Source organism: Periophthalmus magnuspinnatus, chromosome 5 (genome assembly GCF_009829125.3).
Source record: "Periophthalmus magnuspinnatus isolate fPerMag1 chromosome 5, fPerMag1.2.pri, whole genome shotgun sequence".
Lineage (NCBI taxonomy): Eukaryota > Metazoa > Chordata > Actinopteri > Gobiiformes > Gobiidae > Periophthalmus > Periophthalmus magnuspinnatus.
In genome coordinates, this window is record NC_047130.1 from 21,497,226 (window position 1) to 21,524,116 (window position 26,891).

A 26,891-nucleotide genomic window follows, 5' to 3' on the forward strand; every position below is an offset into this window, starting at 1 on the left:
AAGACTCTCTGCTGAGTTCAGAGGAGAGGAAAAAGAGGCTTCGGTAATTATTTATGTTACACAGTATTTGTATGTATACGGCTTCACATTTGTGGTCCAATACTCCTGCTAAACTTCAGATCACAGCCTTATTCATCTTTCGTCTGGAAGTTGCAGTCGGTGTATAGTCGACTTCAAATGAACACTGAACTTTTTACGCAAATCAACCTACTTTATATCAGATCTTAGACGTACAACTTTTCCTGAATTCTCCATTGAAATGAAAGGGCCACCACAAAAAAAGCTCCGTTTACCAGCATTTACGGCAAAAGTGGGCGGGGCAGAATAAGGTCAATTAAACAGGATAATTACCATCATGTCTATATGTTATAATGATCTGATATTTATTGTTTAGCTCAGAGTTGACACCTTTTGTTGATCTTGTAAATGTTTATGTGTTGTTTATGTAAATGCTTTTGTATGTGACACTTGGTTGCTATGCCGACGAGTTTATTTATCAAGGTATTATTCGTAAGTTACTGGTCTGTTTGGAGACTTATTGTAATATAATTAAGTGGGAGACGTGAAAAAATACATTGTAGGACTATTTTAAGGGCTCAATACATTACAATTTAGCTTTAAGAACTATAAACTGTACAAGAATTTTCTTTACAAGTTTGGTCAGTCAAGACTAAATACTTTTTCTGTATATAAAGATGTGCAGTCTGTAGCGTGGTTTCATCACCTCCTTTTATGATATACATGATACACATTGAGCACCAGTCTGGATGCCACTCTAGATTGATATAAACCATTTTACTTATACTGTCCCTTAAAATCGCATTAGATTCCTACCTGTGACGCAACAATTCAGGGAAAATCAAAACAAAGTTACAAAATCACCACGTATACAGGATTTATTAAACAAGTGAGAATGAAGCAATCCCAGGTATATTTTTTTACACTCTTTAAACAACAGAGTGTGATTTTCAATATTAAATCGTAAAATGAGCATATAGTTTTGATACTTGTTTTACTATCGATTAATTTCCAGTTTTCTTGTAATAACCCTATAACATCAACTAAAAGCTGTACATTTGTCTTTTAAAATCTTCTGCCTCTTATATGGCAGTGGTATTGGAGACGTACCGCTCTAGCCGGGTCCTCGTAGTCGATCTTGAGGTGGTCCATGGCTTTGAGGATGGTGACGATGGACTGGATGGTGTTACTGTAGACCACAGCTTTGTACTGTTTACACTCCTCCTCTGAGTACCCATCCTCGTGGATAATCCTGCACACAACCACACAGAGACAGCACCCATTAGTACTACAGTTTTTGAAATATTTCCAAAATTAAATTAATGTTAAATGTATCAAGTCTCTGCTAAAAATCAAATGTATCAGAGCAGTCGACCTGTTATTGTTCTCTGGAGGTGGAAAAAGTACTCAAGCTTGATACTTAAGTAAAAGTACAGATACCGGAGCGGAAAACTATTTTGTGTTAATTTTGAGATAGAATAAAGTTTCAAATTTGGGATTTTTCAGAAGTTGATAAAGATTTGTGCTGAATTTTGTTCAATAGAAACAAATGAATCAATCTTTCTTTTCTAGCAGTTTTATTTGTATATTTTTGTTTGCTCGAATTATGAACATGTTAAAAATAATCGGCCTTTTCAGCAGGTCTCAGACAAAAATAAAAAATACTTTTACTTTTCAGTCCAGTTCAAAAATGTAGTGGAATAGAAAGTACTACAGTTGAGAGCAGGGATCTGTAAAGTAACAATATTCCCTTTAAAATGGACAGATACCTAAAAATTCTATTTAAGTACAGCATTTTACTACTTTTACTTTGTTACCTTCATCCACTGTTCTTGTCTCCTTATAGCAAGAAAAAAAATCGTGCATTCATAGGTTTCAGAGTGATGAAAATCTAGACGTTGCCATAGCAATTAAGAACTGAAAATAAATTATCTTTTGAATGGACAAAAATCCTTAAAATATAATCTATAAACCAGATAGATATAGATTAGATAGATTGATTGACTGTTTTAACAGCTGGCCGCTATGAAATTTCCTTTGGGATTAACAAAGTTTATATCCATCTGTATCGAGCTGAACATCAGCTATACGTCTGGGTGAGGTTTTCTATATGTCGTCAGGATGATCATATTTACACAATATTATGGCAATCAATCTGAAAAGTGAAGTGTGCCTGTAAATCGTGTGGGTTTGGTTTAAAAACTGCACAAAAAGTTAATAGACTTTAGCAGATTTTTAAATACTTTTCATTATATACTTTGTTCTTTCATATATAAAAAAACAAGACAAAAATTGACATCTTTTTTAATACATCTCCCCCCTCTGCTGATTCTTGACCAAGATCTTGACCTAAGATCTGGAAAAGGGCCCACTGCGGTCACACAATGCTCCAGACAATTTGCCCCAGTAGCACCAACAGATGGGTCAAATGCAGAGCTGAAGTTACCCTACAGGAGTCATATAGTCCACCCAAAAGAGGCTGCACCGAATCTTTCATGTGGAAGAGTCAAATGTATTGTTATAGTAGATTGCCGTTCTTTGTGTCAAAATCTGGCATTTTTTCAGCCATAAAAACAAAAAAAGTTTAAAATCATACATTTCAGGTAAAGCAAAATGATCTCCATGGAGACAAGCAGGTGGTGGATCCTTGACCTGTCACGACAGCAAATTCTGAAGTGTGAAATATTAAAGCAAATATAGACAATACACGATAATACTGAAACTAATTTATTCCACTGAAAAAATAACCCTATTCTAAGTGTACAATATTTAAAAAAATCATAAGCTGCAATAAATAAACAGCATAATGAAACACTTTAGTCATTAATTTGCATCTGTAAAGAGTCATAGAAGTTATTAATTCAACCTTTTACGGCTTAAATCTTATCATACAGTTCAAAAATTTCCCAGTAGTGCAAAGAAAATGTGCACAGGATAAACACTGACCCCCAAATATACGCTTAAAGCTTTCATGTATTGATCAATAAGTCAGTATGTTAATTATTGTGACAGGCCTAGTGGACCCTCTTTAAAAAGTGCCTATTTAAAGGTGTTTTATCCATTTATACTGTCTTAAAATGTGATACACAGAAGTAGAGGTCAACAGTTATTCCTCACCTTCATAACTCATTCCGAGCACTTGGGCGTTACAACACTGCTGAAAACACCTCCCCTGCTCACTACACTCACCCGTTACTTCCTGGTTTGCAGCTGATGAAAACGTTTGCTATTTAGGTACAGACAGAGCACACATTTTAACTCACTATGAACTAGGAACTGCTTTATTTGTGTAAAGGGGAAAACATTTATTTACTAAATTGCACAGACAAAAATCATGTTCAGCCCCTTTAACTTTCTGTGTCTTTGTACATTTACACGGCCAGAAAAATCATAACTAGATGTTCTATGTGATGTGTGCAGCGGTGGATGAAGTACTCAGTTTTGTTGCTTAAGTAAAAGTACAGATACAGAGGGAAAAAGTTAATCAAGTAAAAGTAAAAGTGTCACAAGAAAAAATCTACTTAAGTAAAAGTATTTAAGTACCTGTTTAAAAATGTCCTTTAAGAGTAAAAAGTAAAAGTATTTCACACAAATGTTAAGTTGTTAAAGTGTGATATTAGTAGTGATATTGATTAAAATGATACATATTTTGGTCAACAGTAGCAATACGAATCCATGTGTTTCTTGTGAATTTTGTATTTTTTATGTTTTCTCAAAGAACACTTCAGTCATGATGTTACTGCGAACCCCTCAAACTGAATATAAATGACTTTTACTTTTCAGTCATGTTCAAAAATGTGGTGGAGTAGAAAGTACTGATACCTGTGCTCAAATGTAGTGAAGTAAAAGTAAAAAGTATCTACTAAATGTAATTAAGCAAAGTACAGATACCTAAAAATTCTACTTAAGTACAGTAGTTTTTTTATTACTTGTACTTCGTTACCTTCAACCACTATGTGTCAATTAATAGGCCAACTCTTTCAATTTTTTACATTTCCCTGGTCGAAACCTGCAGATCACTCACATCACATGTAACTGTTTAAATGACTTTTCAATAATCTGAGGACTAGACCTGTCACAATAACACATTTTGAAGTTCAATATATCACTGAAGTAAATATAGACGATAAACGATAATATTTAAACCAAACCATGAAGCAGAAAAAAAATCTAAATGTACAATATTAAAAAACATGAGCTGAAATGACTAAACTAAACTTAAGTAGTTTGTTAGTCAGTTTTACGTTCTACAGCTCAAATCTGATGATGTTGCAAAAACATAACCACAAATCTCCACACTACAGCAAAGAAAAAGTCCATCTGTTATGAACTGGTGTGAATGCCACTACAGCCCCTTTAACTCACACCAACTTATTATTATTATACGATTGTTAGTTCAATTGTATTTAACACTCTAAACATACCATCACACGGATTTAAGAGCCAGAGCCAGTTTCCCCGATTGATTACATTGTACTTTTTGTTGAAACATCTAAAAAGTTAATTCACAAACGAGACTGGACACCTAAAATCCTGCTATATTACAACAAAAATCCACATTTTAACAATATTAATTACACGCTCCCATCTGTATTAAATATTATTCACCTTTCCACTGTTGTGATGTCATCTGAATCACACAGTTACAGTAAGTTTGAGAATAACTGGGTCAAGGAGTTTTATAACACGTCCCACAATGACGCTGGGACAAAGAAACACAGATGAATGGGACTTAGATTGAGATGGATGCTGCTGGTTTGGTTTAGGGGGGTGTCTCTTTGCCCCCCCTCACTGCACAGTCTGGGGCCACACACACGGGACGTCCCATTGGCTGAAGCTTTGGGTGAGGTTTTCAAAAGGACCTCATTAACATGCAGCAGAGCGCACCGGCACACTGCACACCCATAGACACAAGGTTTGAATGGGCTTTTCAGCGCACAGGAGGACATGTAGACATATACTGTTTCTGGATATAATTACAGCTAAAACAACTATTAGTTTTGGGCAAAAATGTTCATTACATTTCATTATATTCAGTAATAAAAGTACTAACTAAACCTGAGCACTCACAGGTTTCAGGAAACTCATTCTGCCCTGATTTGAAGGTTTTTGTGACCTTTGTCCATTCAAAAGATATAATATTTAATTGCTTTTTATGGCTAAGGCGACTGAGCGCATGTTGCACTTTTCGAATTGAGTGTCCACCAGCTGCTTGTCTCCATGGATAAGCTAGTGTTTTGCCCAAGTATTACACAGTATAGCATTAAACATACCCCCAAGGTTTAGGCTTCATTTGGGTACACAACAAGCAGCAGTGGGAGTATAGTCGTAGTAGTAACAATATTGTATTACAGATTGTATTAGCAATATTTGATGAACCGTACAATTAAAGCAACAACATTCTCCATGGAAATAGATAGTTTTATGCACAAATGTGGAATATTATAGCAGAAGGAGACAGGTTTGTGGAGTTGTAAGCTCACTCACTGTAAGGGCAGATGTTTTTTGATGCAATAAAAACATCTAATACAACAAAATAAATAGAAAGGTTTTGTCCAACTAGCGAATAAACCAAAAATATTAAAAGTGGTTTTCAAATATGTTCCTTAAAAGTACAAACGAAATGTACTTTCAATTGCATTAGCATCTAAAATAGACGACGACAAAACATGAAAAGTCACAAAGTGTTATAAACATTATTAAATTATGAGAATACTTCAAATCTTTCAGGGACATCCCCACCCCCTCAGCCTTTGCTCTGTGTATATGTGACATATGACACACATCCTGTTCCTGCTTCTGCCCCATAGACATGTATTATTGAACAAAACAATGGCTGCACTTACTTCATCTGCTTCACAATGGTGCTCTTGCCCGACTCTCCAGCACCTGCAGGACAGAGGAAAAACAGGCAGAGGTTAAAAATACGCTCTTGTAGATATAATGTCAACACACTGTCAGACTGCGCACATCTGGACCTCTGTTACTCTTTAACCTGACACTGGGCTGTGAGATGTCAAGAGGAAAAGGAAATAAATTGGTGAATTGGTAGATTGTCAGAAAGTGATGCATGTGAGACGGGCATCAGTTCAATTTTGACACGTTTTTATATAGCGCCTTTCCATCAAGTCACTCAAAACACACTCAAGGAACTGCTCACTCATTCACACACACATTCATACACCAGTGTACACAGGCACTAGGGGCGAGGTGGGTTAAGTGCCTTGCTCAGGGACACAAGGATCTTACTACTTGTACTTGTTACATTCCACCACTGCTCATGTGTTTCTTCTCTGCATTTTACAGCCTAGAGAAAAATGACAGTACAATTTCAGTGTATTATTTAAACATAATACATTAAAAATAACTGCTGCGGTTAATGCAAAAAATAACTTCCTCTTCCAGGACGTCAACGATCAGTTATCGCAGTAGTCAAATATTTAATTCAGCCCTACGTCTACATTTAACACACACTTCTTAAGGACATTTTAATGCCGCAGTTGACAGGATATGGCTTTTTCTTGTTCATGTGAGCCATAGGAGAACATACACTAGGGCTCATCTGCCACAAGGAATCCACCCCTCCACTCAGCCACTCACCCACTCCTCCATCCCTCTAACCCTCCACCCTGTCAGAGCGGTCAGGCCCGGGGTTATGTCTCCCCAAAAATACACCGCACACAGCGAGGAGCAGCCCTGGGTAACAACCAGAGAGACAGACAGATCTTCTATGGACAGCTGTCAGCTCTAAGTACACGATATATGGATGTGTGTGAGAGTCGGAGGGGGTCTGCTGACTAAAACACTGAATGGAACATATGAAAAACACAAGTAAAAATAGCAGGAGAGGGATCAGCAACATTTTGACCAATTTGAATGGACGGGATTAACTGCAAAGACTGGGTTTATTTATGTAACATTATGTCTTCAAATAAAACCTTAAATCCTGTCCCATAACCTGGAAACTGCAAACCCATGTAGTTTAGATGTTTAGTGTTTAGCGGGAGTTTTAAGGTTTTATATCTTGATTTTAGTGCAACAACGGTTACAAATGGTAAACGGTCACATTTTTATATAGCACTTTTCCACCTTCAAGTCACTCAAGCGCTTTACATCAAGGAACCACTCACCCATTCACAAACACATTCAAACACCAGAGTACGCAGACACTGGGAACGAGGTGGGTTAAGCGTAATGCCCAAGGACACAACAACAGCATTCATCTGTGGGAGCTAGAATCGCACCGCCAACCTGTGACTTAGTGGATCTGACCACTAACCAATGATGTTTATGTCAACAGCGGGATTCGAATCACCAACGTTCGGATCATTGGACAAAAACTCCACCAACTGAGCTACGATACTAATCACAACTGCAAAACGTGAAGGAAAAATTGCAATTGATACTTTTTGGTTCAGGCATAATTCTGGTGTGGAAAGCAAAATTACTGTTCTTTTTGCCAACTACTGATTTGGTTACAAAAATTCTGCTCAAGCGAAGCACAGACCCATTATAATTAGTAAGAAGAGAAGATAAAATGAGTTTTTTGATCATTTTTTACCATAATAAAACGAGTATCATGAAAGATTTTCTGGGAGGGTGGGAATATCCATGTATATACCGTAAAAGGCAAAAGGCTCGCTCTAAACTGTTCATCAGAAACATAAAAACAGCTAAGTTAGCCATTCCCAGGTGTCCTATCATACTTGACTCAAAACATAATAAAATTTACACATGCTTCTGTTGCACTGTTACATAATGTTTGTTTTCAGTGGCTTATCTCTGTGAGGAAACCTGTAGATGGGTGTTTGTACGCAGTATTACAGGATGCCAGCGGGGGGCAGCGACCTCGGTATCAAACACACCAAACAGGAAGTTTATCATACAGCTTTATGGTTGTACTTAGGAAACTTATATTGTCTGCAATTATTATCTCCACATGCTACTTAATGCAGCCCTGGGACCATAAAGTAACATGTTTGTTTGTAAAGTCAATATATACAAGATAATCAAAATGAAGTACAGTACTGCTTATCATTAGAATACAACAGCATGGCATCATAAACTTCAAAACATCTGCAGTCACCGAAGAGAGTAAGAACTTTGTAAAACTTTCTGATTAAATAAAAGGAACAGTATATATTTACCTTACAGTTAAAGCCTCATTGTGTCACATTTCAGCCATTTCACTAACACAGATGTTTTTCAAGGTAGTGACAAAACAACAAAAAAAACAGCAACAAGAAATAGACAGTTTTATCATTGCGGAAAAGGTTAAGCTGGTTTAAATAAGTGGAGCTTTCAAATTATTTAAAGGGCTCATATTACGCTATTTTATGATCGATGTTATAATGTTGTTTTCTCATCAAAAATGTACCTGGAGTTGTGTTTTGTTTCATTCACACATGTTTAACACATATTTAGGCTGAGTTCTTCTCTCAAATAAAAAACCCTTCCACCTTGTGATGTCATGTGGTGATACAGGAAGTGCTCCAGTGTGTTTTTAAACTCCACACACCTTCACTCGAATCATTTGGATAATTTCAGACCTGGAATTGCCAATCTCTACTGAACTAAAAGTAAAAGAAGCTGTTAACTTGAAAACTACCACTTCATGACATCACAAGGTGGAACAGAGCATTTTGAGCTTTGGAGATGTAGACAGACTAATAATAAAGAGTTACTCAAACAAAACACAACTCTTGGTATTTTTTTCAGGAGGTAACAGTATTATAACATTGCTAAAAGCTCAGAAGAGTCCATTTTTGTCAAGGCTTCTAACAAAAAAGCTGTAACAAGAAACAAGTGCGTGATTGTGTGAAGAAGTCTTTATTTTCATTTGAAGGGTCATTTGAAGACTAACCCATTGCCTCATCTTTGTAACTCAACACAGGAAAAACCTCAGGATGAACCTTGTTACATAATAGTTTTGGGCTGGATGTCTCTATAATATGCCCTTAAGACAAATCATGAAATCCTTTTATTATTAAAACACAAGACGTTTGCAGTGACAGCCCTTCTATGCTGACTTTATAATTCATATACTAGAGGAGACACAAAGGAGCAAATGCAGGTAGCTTCTCTTAAAGTTGGATACTTGCTATAGAATATTATAAGGAAGAGATCTGTACAGGTAGAAATGTTTTATAATGTGTGTTTATGTAATATTTCAAACAGCGGTTCTCAAAATGATAAGTATATAGAGCTGATGATTACTTTTATGAAATACAAGTTTTGTTTTAATTTGGTTAGGCCCTCCTTGTTTCATGTTATGCACAGAGGTGGAAGAAGTACTCGATTTTGTTACTTAATTCAAAGTACAGATACAGGAGCAACAAAATATACACAATTAAAAGTAAAAGTAGCACACTGAAAAAGCAATGCAAGTAAAAGTATCAAAGTACTTGTTTAAAAATGTACTTAAAGAGTAAAAAGTAAAAGTATTTCGCACAAATTTTGAGGTCTAATAAAGCTTCAATTGCAGTGATTTTGATACATATTTGTACTGAGAAAAGAAACAACTGCTGTTTTTATTTGTATAATTTTGTTTCCTCAAACTACAAACATGTTCAAGATCTTCAGCCTTTTCAGCTGGTCTCAAACAATCATGAAAAATACTTTTACTTTTCAGTCCAGTTCAAAAATGTAGTAGGAGTAGAAAATGGAGTAGAAAGTACAGATGCTGCTCTCAAATGTAGTGAAGTAAAAGTAAAACGTATCCACAAGTACAAATTTTAGGTATGCGTACTTTACTACTTGTACTTCGTTACGTTCCACCGCTGGTAGCAGTCCCATAGTTTACATAACATTGAAAGTGACATAGTTACAGGGCAGGGCTGTGAGATTAACAAATCGCAAAGGCTGCAGCTTTTCAAGTACCAAAACTTCCACCACCAACAATTGTGCATAAAAATGTCAAACCCTGTCGTTTAAATCTGTACAAATATGCTCAGAAATGGGATTCTTCCATTTAGTTTGTCACCTCATATTTCAGTCTTTCTGTTCATTCGTCTGGACAAGTTTAAATTGTGAACTTAGAACAGAATCCCTTTACGAAAACATAAATCCCAAATCTCGACGCCTGTTAGAAAAATCACAATCGGATATTTTTCTCAAATCTTTCAGCCGTATTAAGGATTGATCTTTGGTTAACCGTTTTTTTATTAGCACATCTCCTCCAGAGCGGCACAGTCTCTAAAGAACACGTCGTTTAACGCAGCACGTCTATGATACCAACCGCTGTTAATAATTGAACAAACATGTATATGCAGGCTCAGTCAATCATTCGTTATGGATTAAAATAACAAAACTAGAGCGTGTTTCAAGTCACGAGTGCATGTAACACATCCACATTTGGTTTCATTATTAAGACTGCAGTTAATATATTTGCTTTGGACTCCAAGGTCAATACTGGGTTGAGTTGTCTGACTGGATTACTGACAGTTATAGAGTAGATGCATATATTTCTTTACATTATACCACATATTATTGCACCGTGTTGTGATAAATGTAAATAGTAAGTGGTCACATTCTCTTATCTGATGTATAGGCAATATTTTAAACACATTTATTCCATGTCATAGTTATAAATCTTAGCAATAAATGAAACAACTGCCTAACAACACAGGCCAGAGCGGTCGGAAATGGAAAAAAAAATAAATAGCCTATGGTAATATTTGTGGAAAAAACAAAAATGAATCCAGTCCAAAACCAAGATAAAAGTTAAAAGGTAAACCATAAGTAGATTATACAACAGAATTGAGTCCAGACGTTTGATGTTTTGGTCGTTTAAATGTCCCAAAAGAGACGTCTTTGTTTTGAGCAGGTCTAAAAACAGACAGGGCCGGGGTCTAACCTAATCAACGCTATCAGGAGGTCTGCTGCCACTGGACCAGGTGCTCCCCTCTCACAGCACCAGGTTTAAGAGCAACAACACAATAATCTTATGTCAAGTTCATTTAAGTCACGACGTATCCTCAGTGAGACACGTTTGGAAAAGAAATATAGGTTTGGTTTTGTGATTATGTTGGGAAGAAAATCATTAAAACTGTAAATGTACATATAGTGCATACATTTGGGTTGTCAAAAAGTATCAAAAATCAGAGACTACTTGATACTAAAACTAGTATCGAAACTAGATACTCATTAAAGTAAGTATCTATATCGTAATAAATCACATAACTGGATCAAATTTGACCTTTCCTGAACAGTTTTGTCTTGGGTTTTATCAGAACTAGAGTAAAAATGCACCGTAGAATTGCCTAAAAAAGATAATTTGGGGATCAAGATCAGTATTGAGTCTAAGGTCTATTCTTTAGTATCGAAATTTTAGTATCGTGACAACACTACAGACATCATATCTTTGAAACTAGGTCTGTGCGATTAATTGAAACACAATCTAAAGGTGCATTATGTAACTTCATCCACCACCTGCTCGTTTCCATGGAGATGTTATTACTTTGCCTAAATTGTTCCACAGAATGGCATCAAAACATAAGTGTAATCAAGTATGTGGCACCTCCAAGACTGAGTGTTACCGGTCTGATCTGTGGAGAGGAGACTCCACTCACAGTAAGAATGTTTTCCAGTGTATTTTTGAGCAAGAAAAACACCTGAAAATGAATAAAAAGATAAATGGGTTTAATGCCACATTGGGGAACATTCCAAAACAGTAGCATCTCAATGGAGACCAGAGAGTTGCATGATTAAACTGATGGTGTACTGACTGTGTGGTCTTTGAGCCAAAAACAAAGTGGGCCAACAAAACCAGAGCCAGAGTCCACTGAGCCACAGGAGTCCGGCTGCAGAGGGACTGAACCAGAACTAAAGCCAGAAGTGAACCAGGACTTAAGCCAAGAGTAAGACAGGACTAAACACCACGACTTAAACGCCAGGATTTAAAAAACAGGACTTAAAAACCACGACTTAAAAACCACAACTAAGACTCGACACACCAGGACTTGAATCAGGACTTAAAAAACAGGACTTAAACGACTATAAACAAGGATTAAAACCCCAACTATAGCAATGACTAAAGCAGGACTGAACCCAGACTAAACCAGGACTAAAGCCTGCGATGGATGAGCTGTGGCTATAGTTTTTACACTTAATCAGATACAAAATATCGGATTATATGAATAGAGCTTGAACACAATAATAAAAGCACTGATAAAGATTGAGATCAATATGAAACTTTTTTTTCAAGTATCAATACTTGTTCAATTGAGTATCTAGTTTCGATGGTTTCAGTATCTGAGCACTGATACTTTTAACAACCCTCGTCCAGCTGACCCACGTTACCCCCAAACTACCCCACATCCTTACGCTTTCTCTTTTTCTTGCTTCTAACACATCCACATCCAGACTGAAGACTAAATGTGTTGCAGCGATCCAATAAATAATCAACTAGACGCCATGATGAATATTCTATTAGCTGGTTCAATATGTTCACTTCTGTGAGATGGTAGAGCCCAGCGGAAGGGTATCTGGGGTAATGTAGCTTTACGGCTTAAACTGCCATGGGGCTTTATTTTGATGACTGCTATTAGGTCTATTAAGTCACAGGTGTAATGGGCCCAGGAGCAGAATCTAAATATTTAGACTGACAGTGGAAAAGTGGAGCGGAGCTGGAGTTTTATCACCACATGTTCACGAGATGTTGACCTCAAGTGACACGAGCTGGATGCACATGAACCCTGACCACAGAGAGACAGACAGAAGGGACAGAGAGAGAGACAGAGAGAGAGACAGAGAAAGAGACAGACAGAAGGGACAGAGAGAGAGACAGACAGAAGGGACAGGGAGAGAGACAGAGAGAGAGAGAGACGGGCTGGCTGCACATGAAACCTGACCACAGAGAGACAGACAGAAGGGACAGAGAGAGAGACAGACAGAAGGGACAGAGAGAGAGAGACAGAGAGAGAGAGAGACGGGCTGGCTGCACATGAAACCTGACCACAGAGAGACAGACAGAAGGGACAGAGAGAGAGACAGACAGAAGGGACAGAGAGAGAGACAGAGAGAGAGAGAGACGGGCTGGCTGCACATGAAACCTGACCACAGAGAGACAGACAGAAGGGACAGAGAGAGAGACAGACAGAAGGGACAGAGAGAGAGAGAGACAGAGAGAGACAGACAGAAGGGACAGAGAGAGAGACAGAGAGAGAAAGACGGGCTGGATGCACATGAACCCTGACCACAGAGAGACAGACAGAAGGGACAGAGAGAGAGACAGACAGAAGGGACAGAGAGAGAGAGAGACAGAGAGAGAGAGACAGAGAGAGAGACAGACAGAAGGGACAGAGAGAGAGACAGAGAGAGACAGACAGAAGGGACAGAGAGAGAGACAGAGAGAGACAGACGGGCTGGCTGCACATGAAACCTGACCAGAGAGACAGAGAGAGAGAGAGACAGAAAGAGAGAGGGGCTGGCTGCACATGAACCCTGACCACAAAGAGACAGGGAGAGGCAGAGAGAGACAGACAGAAGGGACAGAGAGAGAGACAGAGAGAGACAGACAGACAGAAGGGACAGAGAGAGAGACAGAGAGAGACAGAGAGAGACAGACGGGCTGGCTGCACATGAAACCTGGCCACAGAGAGACAGGGAGAGACAGAGAGAGAGAGAGAGAGAGAGAGAGAGAGAGAGAGAGAGAGAGAGAGAGAGAGACGGGCTGGCTGCACATGAACCCTGACCAGAGAGACACAGAGAGACAGTGAGATAGAGAGACAGCGAGACGGGCTGGCTGCACATGAACTCTGACCACAAAGAGACAGGGAGAGGCAGAGAGAGACAGAGAGAGACAGAGAGAGAGACGGGCCGGCTGCACATGAACCCTGACCAGAGAGACACACAGAGAGAGAGAGAGAGAGAGAGAGAGAGAGAGAGAGACGGGCTGGCTGCACATGAACCCTGACCACAAAGAGACAGGGAGAGACAAAGAGAGACAGAGAGAGAGACAGACAGAAAGAGAGATGGGCTGGCTGCACATGAACCCTGACCAGAGAGAGACAGAGAGAAGGACAGTGAGGGAGAGAAGGACGAAGAGAACGGAAATGGAGAGTGTAAGGGAAGAAGGGATAGAGAGGTAGGCAAGAGAAATCGTGAAAAAGAGTGGGACAGAGAGAGAGAGAGGGAAAGAAAGCAGATAAAAAGAATAGCATAAGCAAAGAAGAGAGAGATACGGGGAAAGAGAGAGGGACATATAGAGAGCAAAAAAAGAGAACAGAGTAAGAGAGAGAAAGTAAGGGGGAGAGAGAGAAAGAGAGCAACGAAAGGAGAGTAAGGGAGAGAGAAAGGGAGAGGGAAGAAAGATGAGTGATGTTTATAAATAGATAGATAGGGAGAGAGAGAGCAAAGAGAAAAGAGAGAAAAGACAAGAGAGAAAACAAAATAGATTATAGATAGATTTATAGAATGAAAGCAAGAGAAAAATACAGAGATGGAGAGAGTAAAAGAGCCACTAGGGAGAGAGAGAGAGAGGGGGGAACTCTAAAACAGGACTGGTCGACCACAGTTTTGGAGAGAGAGCAAAAGAGAAAGAGTGAGAGAAAGAAAGAGTGAGAGAGGAGAGAGAACAGAGTGGGGGAGTAAGGGAGTGAAAAACCCAAAAGGAAGACCGTGGGAGTAATAGATAAAAGCAAGAGATAACTAGAAATTTCCCAAAAAGCAAAAATGGCTGAGTGGTAGAGTTAGATAAGAGATATAAGACAGAAAGTGAGGGAGAGAGAGACAAAGAGAGATGACAGTATGAGGAAAGTAAAGCGAGAAAAGCATGAGAAGAGAAAGAGATACAACTGGAAACCTCCCTAAAGTAAAAATGGCTGACCACTTGTGATTACTTTTACAGGACTTTTTGCCTTTCCAAACCACAGACTTAAATAGAAAGTATTTAATCACCAGGAGAGTGTCTTGTTATTTTTACAGCCTTTCAACTTGAAGTAAGATTCAACAATTTGTAAAAGCATCTAACAGCTAATGTATGACCAGTTTTATGACTAATTCGAGTTCAGATTTGTTTTTTGTTTTTTTCAGGCAGACAGGATATTGATGTTTGCAGAGAACGTCATATAATTTGTGATTACCAAACTGCGACTAACTGGAGACAATATAGTATACTTTTATAAGAAAATACTTGTTTCTCAGCTTTAATCAGGGGGAATCGCACTAGGGGGTATTAACTGCTAACACATAACATATTTAGATAAACATGCTACTTTTTATTATTTTGAAAATGCTCACTTTTGTTTGATGTTTTGAGTCCCCCCCCTTTCTGCGCTAAGTCACTCCCTCTTCAGAGCACTACCACGTTACAATTGTCGTGCATTCCGCTAATGAAACTACTGCACATCGCATCAGGTTTGTGAAGTTGTAGTATATTGTTTTGTATCCTGCTTTTGTACGTTAATGGAAAAATTCTCATGTGGGAGAATGGGTGACGTAGGCTTGTGGGCGGAGCGTTGGACAGAATTGTACTGATAACCACAAAGAGGGTTTGAATAAGGCCCGGGAAAGATCGCTAGATTACTCAAACATGCATGGATGACACCTAAAACGTCTTTGAGCATGTTTTTGATGAGGTAAAAATGTTTTAACAAGGTAAAAAGCTCCAAAAAGCCTCTTTAACATAGCCTGTTGTCTTAAAGTTGTGATCATTTTGACTATTGAAAAACAAATGTCCAATTTCATTTAACACTGAATTCATGTTGCTATATTTTTATTACTGTGCATCATAATGTTCATTTTTGCATTTGAACATTGATAATCCCCCTCGAAAGCCTCAGATGTGTTGGCCTGAAATATGGGTTGTAATTCTAAACTTGTGTGATTCTGTCCTCTCTCTCCTCACTTTGCTTTGGCTGCAGTTGTGAGTGTGCAGTCCAGACATGTCTTTAGCCCCGGGCCTGGTCGCCATCTGCCCATCTCCGTCCCTGTCGCTCAAATACACCAATATATCAGCTTTTATACACAGCCTGTATATTTTTACATATATATGGTGTATTGGACAGGTAGTAGTAATGGTAACAGTAACAGCGTTCAGTTTTATTTGACATAAAAATTGCTGTATAAATATGCTCTGAAAAGTGATTCTTGCATTCATTTGTCAGTTCATATTCCAGTGTTTTTGTCAATTCTTCTGGACACGTTAAAATGTCACGATACTTAAATTTCAAACTGAAGTCCAGTACTAAGGAAAATGCTGGATACCAATTTGATACTGCGATGATAAAACATTTCTAATACACTACAATATATATATTTTTTCTGTCTTAAAAACATAAAAAAACAGAGTTACTTCATTTTAAACGGGTTTGCAGTGGTCCAAACGTATTCCTCACAGTACAAACATATTCATAATCCTAATTATTCACCAGGATGAATTTATAAACGCATTTCTCTACTTCCAGTGGCCAGAGTTTTGGTGCCATGGTAATATGCAACAACTAGCATGCTAACACTGCACCAGCGTTACTTCCTGGTTTACGGAAGTTAAAACCACTTTATAATGAGATGCAAACAGCACACAGCAGTCTCATTTTGACCTTTAGAGCTGATTTTACAATGTATCTGTACAGGGTCAAGGGGAATTTTACTTTATAACATGAAAACATCAAGTACTGAAACGTTAATATTACCTTGTGGTTTTGTAATTGTTCTCATCAGGCCTGTCAACAGAAATTTTGAGGCTTGGGGCAAGAAAACTCACATGAGCCTCCCTCTAATATAGATTCAATTTGTCCTTTTTTCAGCATCGATACTTGTTCAGTTGAGTATCTAGCTGAAATATCACTTTAAATATCGATTAATTTCCTATAAACGTAATGATTTTTTGACTCCATTCCTAGACGGGCACATTTGTCAGAACTGTGGAACCTGTCAGTCACAGCCCGTGTAGGAGTCTGAGGACATTTTAAACTGTTATTGGATTTGAGTCATTAAAGAAAAGAACAAAAGGTTAACGTCTACGGCTTTTGAAATTTGAAAGCGTTGCCATGGATTTCAGCCTAAATCCTGCTTAACACTCACTAGGCATTGTTGGCACCTTAGAACTGGTACAAAGAAGAAACAAAATTAGAGGTTATAATTATGTGTAGAAAAAGTGGCAAATGGAGAAATATGGGTTCATCATGATTGGATTTAAATTGAAAATGTGATGGCGATATGCAAAAGTATACAGCTAAGACCTCTGCAAGACTCTTCTGACATTCCGGCAACTCTTGACTAGATTTTGCAGTAAATATTTCACTTTTCACTCAAATATAATGTGAACTGGCTTCTGATTTTGAACCATACACTAAAAATCATTGCATTCAATATTTATCCTTCCTCTTGTGGTTAAAGCTGCTGCGGGTGTTTGCTCCAGTGAGTCCAAAAATGTGAAAGTTTTGGAAGCAATTGCATTTGTTTAGAGACTGATAATAAAATATTGCATGAAAAAAGGTGTATTATGTAAGTTTTCTGGTTGGAGATGACATCACTTGCCTCTATGGATGTCAGTGCTTTGCCTGGATGTTCCACACTATGGCATTCAATTTATACAGTTGCATTTGTTTTATATTATTGATAAACATTCTAACTGTGAGTGGGCTCGCCTCTCCACAGACCAAACCTACAATTTGGTCGCATCACCGGGTTGTCTCCATGAAAAAATGAAGACCCCACACCAGAAAAGTTACACAATACTAGGGCTGGGTATCATTAAGAAGTCACCAATATGATACATACCTCGACACATAGGCCACGATACAATACATATCTCAAAACAGTGCACTGTTGATTCCATACAATACGATACGATATATTTCAAATCAATTCAGTGAAAAATGGCTTTCGGGACACATAATGATCAACTCAATTTTCACTAAAAAATGTATATTATATTAAATTTTTTAATTTTTATTTTGTTTCCATTTTTTGAAGATGAATGAACACAACAGTGCATTTAGTTTTGTGCATTTTACCAACTATAAAAACACATCAGACTGTAAGATTGGCCAGTATTCCTCTCCAGCTTATATGAGCATGGGGACATGTGCAGTTTAATGGCTCTGAAGGATCACTGTATATCTACTAAATCACAACTGTGCGTCTATGTTAAACCACAGTTAATGAAATAAACCTGTTTTAATCATCAAAACAGTGAATCAAATGTCAAATGTTCTGTATAAACTAGTTTCTTTCCTCTAAACAAGACACACAAATGTAGCGCTGACAGAATAATTTGGTAAAACAAAAAACATACTCTTAGTGATATATCGATACAGCAGCCCACGATATCGATACTGTATCATTAAATGAAATTACACGCTACACCCCTACACAATACTAAATATTTTTCTCCATAAATCCTGGTTTTAGAATTAGGCCACATCCATACCTAATCTATTTCTGTGTTTCAGCCATTAAAAAGATATATATTTTGTTTGCAACTGTAGCAATGCTCCTCATTTTTCTTCATTCTGGAACCTGTGGATATCAGCGTCCCATCACCTCTTCTGTTGCCTCATTAAGCCTGTAAAAGCATTAGCGGATGTGAGCGTAGTGGGTGTGTCTGAGCAGTTCCTTATATGGGTCAGTAATGCTCATATATAGTGCAGGTTCAAACCCAAACATAAACAGCCCCCCTGTGCTCTCAGCCGAGGGTCTACACTGCTCCCTTTGTGCCCCGAGTCCTGCTCTGTTCAGCCCTGACACTCCTCCACACACTATCACAACTATTCACACTCTACGCTAACAGAGGGAGAGGGTCACATGAGAGGGAGCCCTGTGTAGACCAGTGTTTCCCAATCAGAGGTTTGGGGACCACTCTGACTCTTGTATTTTAGAGCGACATGTGTCCAAACAAGTCCAAGTTTAGGTGTTTAAGAAGTATCCTATGTACATTTTGTTGGCACATAGTTCAATCGGGGCATATGTGGGTTGTGATGTTTCATTATAGACCTGTATCATTATTTAGTAGCATTTAGTCTCAGCTTTTCACAGATGAATAAAGCTTGTTTATTCTTGCAAATATATTTTTGTACATATTCAACCAACTGGTGTTTAGCATAATAAAATCAATGAAATGGAAATGGAATACAATTCTCTCAGTTAAAATGTAGGGTAGGAGTCAAGGGTGAGAGAAGTTGTAAACTCTACCATGAAGTGTCATTTAGGATGCACTCACACAAAGCCAATCAAAGTGAATCTGAGGAGCGTGTATCACCAGCAGGAATCATATCTGTCCAACTATATTAAAGACATGTCAATTATTGAAGTGCGTTATATAAACAAACAGCGCTTTATGATGATGTCATTGAGCCATGGTTCATGAGTGCGGGATAGGGCTGGGTGATAGGCTGATATAAATTGTCATATTGTGTAATTCTCTCTTGAATGTGGCTCTGTGCTAAAACAAAGACACCTGTTCCCACTCACTCTTCTTGTCGGTCAGCCTTAAGAATGCTGTGAGTGACAGGTGGATTTAATCAATCCACCAATCACTGTGAGGTATCTCTTCAAAGCAATATAAAAATGAATAAATATAAATAAATCATGATTAAATTAAAATCATGATCTGGCTCCAAGAAAATCATAATATTAATTTTTTGGCATATCGTCCACCGTCAGTGTGGGCCACAGAGAACTCAACTGTATCTTCGCCCAGCACAGCCTAGTGTGAGGACACTCTGTCCAGACTGTATGTCTAGATAACCAAATAAATAACAAAACAAGAATGACATCAGAACTACGCAGACCACTTCCTTCCTCCAGCATAAGAACAGAACGAATCTCATTTAAATATCACGAACACTGAGGTGTGATGTTGTTGAATGAATCTGACGAAGCTCAGTGATGTTCAAACGTGACAGGAACAAAATGTCTCAAATGTTTTAATAAAATATGGAAACAAATGAGAAAGAATCGCTCTGAATTATTAGCTGAAGTGCCATGTTAGTACAATCACTAACTGTATTCATTCAAGCGGCTGGTGAAGTGATTTGGCCAAAGACATAATCACAGAATGTATTGACTGGAACAGGGATTAAACCCACAATCTTTGGGTTTGTGGGAGAATGATATACAACTGAGCCACTGTTGCCCCAATTTTGAAACTATATATTAAAAGTGCACTATGTAACTTTCCTGGTGAGCGTTTAATGTGATACTGTGGAAAATTATAAGCAAAGCAATAGCATGATATATGGGATAACAAACATTCCACCAAAAAAGTTACACGGTGCAAGTCACACGGACCAAGACAGGACTGAAAGTGATGAATGAACTCCACCCTGGGACAGTAGTTATAATAATTATTAAAATGTCCTTGAAATCACTGGATGTCTATGAAACTCAGCGTGATACACAATCTGATTGTCTGGAGACCTGCCATTATCTACAATGCAATCAGGATAGAATCATCATTAATTTATCTCTAATTACTGACATGTGGAGTATAGGAGAGAAAGTTACTATCTTTACAACTCCACTGAAAGTTCTGGCTCGAGTTTAAAAAACGCAGCATATACAGTAAACAGATATCGTATTTAGACCTGCCACTAAAATCACTATATCGACTTGTTCAATATATGAAACTGGAACTATATTATTTGGCAGTCAGTATTTATCATGCGTACTTTTTCTTTGCATGACTGGGAAATGTTTTGGTTATTTTTTGGCAATATAAGAAGATTTGAGCAGTAAAAGGTTGAATGAATACTTGATATTAAAACTAGTATTGAAACTAGAAACTCATTGAGCAAGTATCACTACTACAGGTCCCATTCACAGGACGGAAATGAACCTTTCCTGAAAAGCTTTAGCGTGAATCTTGAGATGTACAACAAGTATAAGAGAACACAGACTAGTATATAACCATGGACTACTATGGAACCTACTGGACGACTGAGGGATTACACAGATATAAGACCACAAGGTAATATAAAAGAAAGTACTATGATTTAATGTTGAAAATGACATTATACTGCCTAAGTAAAGAGTGTTTTTTATTATCATCACAGTCCAGTGCACAAGTACAATCGTACACAAGCTTGTAGGACATGTGACTGGATTATGTGCATTTTAAAACATATTCCAAACACACTATAAAACTGACTTTAAACGCCTAACTTTCTTGTCACTGCAGTGGTCAGGCTTATTAACATGAAAGACAACAGTATTACCGTGTAGAATGACATTAACGATGAACATACATCAGATCTTTATAGCAGCTAAAACGATTCATAGAGCACATGTGGTATGTCTTGGCTCAGTCATACTCCGGCTCTCTCGAGTAGTCACTTCTTGTAAAACATGCCATCATTTCCACTTGTTTACCCTGTGTGGCCCGCAGCTGTAGTTTTTGACCTCACTGAGTATTTTTAGAGCCTGTTCGAAACACGTCTGATTCAACCTCCTTAAAAACCATGATTTAGGTTTAATAACACTCTTTCGTTCTGTGTAGTAAAACGACTATTCTCTGTAACTATGTAGAAGGGACAATTTTAACTAACATGTGTCATTTGAAAGCAAATAGGAGGAGAGTGCACTCTAGCCTCACCACAAGAAGGTCCATGTTTGTCCCTGTGGCTGGGTTTCCTAGGCACTACAGTTTCCCTATTCAACTCATAGCCTGCACAATGGGTAAAAATCCTCCAGCTGAAGTAGTCCCGACCAAGTCTAGCTCAAGATCAGGAGATGGGTCCCCGGGCGCATTGAAGGATGGGTCAAATGCAGAGGACATAGGATCAGTAAAGTAAACCTGAACCTTATACCAGTTCTCAGATGGGGGCAGCACAGTTTGAAGGATGGGTCAAATGCAGTAAGCCAATTCACAAAAATTGTAATTTAAGCAAAGTTTATTTATATAGCAGCTTTTAAAGACAAGGAAGTCATAAAGAGCTTCATAACAAGAAGTTAAGACACATAAAAATAACAACAGAGTAAATACAACAATATGGCAGCCCCTACAAAAACTACTGCACCTTAAAACACTTGATCAACAAAGTGCTTTTTGAGTTGTTTTTTGATGGCATTAACAGACTCCAGTGAACACAAGGAGAGCAGGAGATGGTTCTAGAGCCTGGGATCAACAACCTGGAAGGAGCGTTCTCTTCTGGTCCAAAAACAAGTGCAAGGAACCATCAGCAGGCTCTGATCCAGAGACCTCAAAGAGCGAGAGGGGCAAACGGGAGGATCAGATCACTGATGTAGCCTGAGCGAGGTTCGGAAAGTCAGCACCAAATAGAGAATAGGGATAAAATGAATGTACTCTCATGATAATGCACTTCCTATTATTTCCTCTACAGTAAATGTTATTCCATCTGGAGAACAGCAAAAAAAAATAAACATTTCCACAAAACAGCAGGGATTTTCCCAGATTTCGGAAGTTTCATTAGTCACTGGACATGTTCAGACTTTCACAGACCAGACCAACTCTGATGACATTTCCCAGACATCATTAATTACACATTTCCCTTGGTGCGGTGTTGTAGGTCGCAGTTCAAACAGTGCTGTGTCCGAGTCGATACGATTACTAAAAGTGACCCATAATGATCAAAGGAGCCGTCGGCCTTCATGGCACAGGTGCAGACCAAACCTCAAACCTTTAACAACGACCAAAGCCAAACCAATACAAACACCTCTGCAGTTTAAACCAGGGACGCAGACTTTGAACCTGACTTTACAATCAGAAACTCGGGCTTAAAAGGAGTGTGACATATGGATTTAACCACCATGGAAGACTTTAAGTGGCTGTACGCAATTTGTATGTATTTGTATGTATATCTGTATTGGGGTGAAACACATTTGCTCATACACATGTACATAATGTATCAGCCGCTCTTAAGGTAGAAATAAGAGAGCTGTGTGCCATCTGCATTTAATTAAAGTATATTATTGTTTAAAAATCAGGAAGAGCGCTGTCAGCATGGTAGTTGTAGTTAGCAATTCGAATACATAAGGTAATATGCAACAACTTTGGACCACTGCAAACCATTTAAAATAAAGTAGTTAGTGCCTTTAATCGACACAAACTCATCTTATATTTTTGCGCTTGATATTATAATTTTGCTGCTCTAAATCTCTCTATTAAAAAAGTCTAAAATAAAGTAAAAAAATAAACATGTAACTTTCTAAGAAGAAGATATTGAACCATGTACAGCCGGAATATGTGAATTTTTGTTATTTTTATCAGTCAGAAGCACATGGATAGCAGTGGGCATTATTGACACAGTTGCCATAGTAATTGACAAATCAACATTAAATATTATATCTTTTGAATAGTTAAACTCCCCTAAAATGTCACCTTTAAACACAAAGCTGAAACCCCTGAATAAGCTACAGTAACACTTCAACTATCTGTCAGCAGCATAATATATAAAAGAAAACTAATTTGTCAAATTCTTGTAACTGAACGTCATTAAAATCTGAGACACTTTGTGAGAAAAAGCAGTCAAAGAAAGTGTTAATTAGCCATAGAGCCAAGTCGATTTTTTTCTTGCTGTGTTGCCATGGAAACCTTAGGTCAGAAAAGGCAGAGGAAGTGAGGGAGGGGCCAGCGGAGGTTAGAGGAGGGACAAAGGACTGCACTCTCCCTCCTCTGAGTGTCAGTGTGTGAACCACGCCAACTTTTTACTACTGCAGGGTAAAAACGGATACATTTTAGGGATAAGATATTGACCCAGGCAGATTTAGGATGACTTCACTCGTTCACCGTCAAACCTTCAGAGTCAAACCTTCAGAGTCAAACCTTCAGAGTCAAACCTTCAGAGTCAAACCTTCAGAGTCAAACCTTCGGAGTCAAACCTTCGGAGTCAAACCTTCGGAGTCAAACCTTCAGAGTCAAACCTTCGGAGTCAAACCTTCAGAGTCAAACCTTCAGAGTCAAACCTTCAGAGTCAAACCTTCAGAGTCAAACCTTCAGAGTCAAACCGTCGGAGTCAAACCTACGGAGTCAAACCTTACCTAAAATACGCATCTAAATGAAACTATAGTTCATCATAATCTTAATGAACTGCCTGACGTCAAGCGTATTCAGAAAATGTGTCACAGTTAGTCACCAAGTTAAATACCACAACTTAAAATAACTACAAGGAATGCAAAGTACTTCACAACCACTGCTAGTCTTATAAAAACAAAACAAAAATGCTGTTCTGTTGACGTCAAACAGCACAAATACTTTTTCATATAGTTTCTTGTTGGCGATATCTTACTAAATAGATTTAACATGAGCTTTGAGATACGCATAGTTTGGGCTCATAAAAGATAACATTGGACCATCCCCAGAGGAATGAACAGGAAGTCACACTCCCAGCCAAAAACTAAAATTAAACAATGAACTCAAGCCAGAGAAATGATTGCATAAGAAAGACAGCTGATATTTCTATGTGAAACTAGGGATTTGTGCAAAAAATATATTTCAGCCAGAATTAGAGTATAGACCTAAAAAGGCTGTAGAGGGAATAACAGAACGTTTTGAGACTCCAGCAATGGTCAAGCTAAAACCACAGTGAATGAGAATATATTCAGTGTCAGTGTACATTACAGTAGCCTTAAGCTGAGTTGTGTGATGTCAAAGGTCAAATGTATATTGGACATCACAACCAATAATGGAAAATACACATTTATAAATAGATTTGGTCAATTTGTAAATTCAATCTATAAGCCAAAAAAGGTTAATGCCACCTAAATTAGCATTATCAGTTAATTTCAAAATTTGAGGAATAAATGGTTTTGTACAATAATCTTACCAAAATCTATACACACCAGTTGAGAAATAAATATCTCAGTCGGTAGAGCGCTCGTACTCTGATTCAAAGGTTCGAATCCCGCTCTCAACAAACATCATTGGTAAAGCGCTAAAACAAAGTGACCCACAGGTTGGTGGTACGATCCCAGTTCCCACAGATGCATACTGTTTTTATGTCCTTGGGTAAGACACTCTGCATATACTGATGTACGAGTGTGTATGTGAATGGGTGAGTGGTCCCTTGATGGAAAGTGCTTTGAGTATCGTGAAAAAGCACTATATAAATTCACTATTCACCATTTAATGCACAAGAACTGCCAAGAGACTAATAGAGACTGACATAAACTGATAAATACTTTTAATATAGTAGTACGTATTTGGTTGGTAAGCAGACACACTAAAGTGATAATGCTGAATCTCAAAGATCAGAGATGGTGCTTTTTCCTTTAACTTGTTTTGAAGCAGCTCTGACACAGCTCTGCTTTAGTAGTTCGTCGACTTCCTCTGCTCGTCTCTGCAGAAAACCAAAGTAAATGTTTATATCCTGTCCTATATAGAGAATATAGAGACTGCAGGGTTTGAGTGATTCATAGCTCAGATCAAATATAGAGTTGCTGTTCTCTTTTAACCCTGTTTCATAACTTTTTTTAATCTATGCATGAGACAAAGAACCAAGATGAGACTGATCGTCATCAACATATGGAGGTTAGGGCACAGGGATGTAAACAACAGCTGCTAATATCAGAGACAGGGATGTGACAAAATTCGACCGTCTTAGTCCAGTAATCTTACTGAATTGATAAAAGAAATGTTATCTGGAATGTTTTTTTTACACATCTTACACAATACAATCTTATTCTTACCCATTGTTTTTATTGCATTTAAACTACAGTTGTACGATTTTGTAAACTGGTTTAGTTTTTAACACAAGACTCACTATTTTGCCCGTAAATCAAGGTGTGACCATTAATAAGAGATAAATCAGGGACCCTCTAGTATTGCCAAGTGCCTGCTCCCTGCAGGTGGGAAGGGGCATTACCTTTAACACCCTGGCTCCAGATTGGCTCTTTGGTTGCTATGATACTCGCGGTCAGAAGTTCAAACTTGGAACTTTGCTCCAAATTCTTCCCGTATCTGCTCTAGCCTCGATGAGCTTCATTTAACTGGAGCTGAACGCTATGGGTGATGTCACACTCACTTAGTCCTCTTCTTTACACAGTCTATGGACAAGGCATGAGCTCGGCCCCACGAGAATGAGACAAGATGAGTTTTTGACATTATTTGTATTAAATTAATTTTATATTTTGGCCTCACTATTTTGCTTTTTGGAACTAAAGCTTCTCAAAAGGTGTAACTTGCCTCGGCTTAACCCTTCTTTTGTCCAAGGTAAATGTAAACACACATGCTAAAGAAATCTCACAGGATCATGGAGAGATCTTGTCTCATCTATAACACTTATGAACCGCCATCACTGCCCTAAAGCTGTATGAGATATTAGATTATAAGTGTCTTATAAATAAACTTGACCTTGTTCTACTTTAGCTCACTTCAGCATAGCTCATATCAGCATGGTAGAAATTGAATGGAAACTTTATTACAATTATAAAGCAACAAAACATAAAAAAAAACAAAAAACAAAAAAACATTTAAAGAGTTTATAACATTTATTATTGGTAACTTAAAGGTAGAGCATGTAACGTTCTTGAGGTGATACATAACCTGCATGATTCCATAGAAATAGAAAGGTAAGACCATTTTCCATTCTCTGGGGAGAGGAGTCTGGTGATTTTTTGGGAGGGAGAAAGTTACATATTGTGGCATTAAGTTGTTAAAATGTGATGTAATGTAACTTTATGTATGCATTTCTGGACTAACAAAATATCACATGGAACTAGTTATTTGGCCAAACTATTCAAAGAGTTCATTTCTAGTCATATATAAGCATTACAAACTGATTATCGCTTATATGAACAATTACCAGCAGCATACATTTGGTGTTAAAACCAACCCCCTCTCACCTTCAGTGCCCTCAATCAGCAGTGAACCTGGTCATGTATAGAGCCAAAACACAGCTGTTTGCTTTCACAACACTCTGCTCCACTTTACTGCGATAATCTCCATGGAAACCAGAGTCAATGTGCAGGGG

The 26,891-nt window shown here is 38.0% G+C and overlaps 1 protein-coding gene across 3 annotated transcripts in view; it reads right to left on the reverse strand.

Annotated features, from left to right (window-relative positions):
- The window catches only part of LOC117370484 (guanine nucleotide-binding protein G(i) subunit alpha-2-like), a 77,882-nt gene that overhangs the window by 17,545 nt on the left and 33,446 nt on the right, over nucleotides 1-26,891 (reverse strand). For all 3 annotated transcript variants that reach the window (XM_055221857.1, XM_033965919.2, XM_055221858.1), the window contains 2 exons: nucleotides 5,865-5,907; nucleotides 1,129-1,270 (listed from right to left, as the gene is read on the reverse strand). In XM_055221857.1, coding sequence (XP_055077832.1) covers nucleotides 1,129-1,270; nucleotides 5,865-5,907 — 185 coding nt within the window. The remainder of the gene's footprint in view (nucleotides 1-1,128; nucleotides 1,271-5,864; nucleotides 5,908-26,891) is intronic.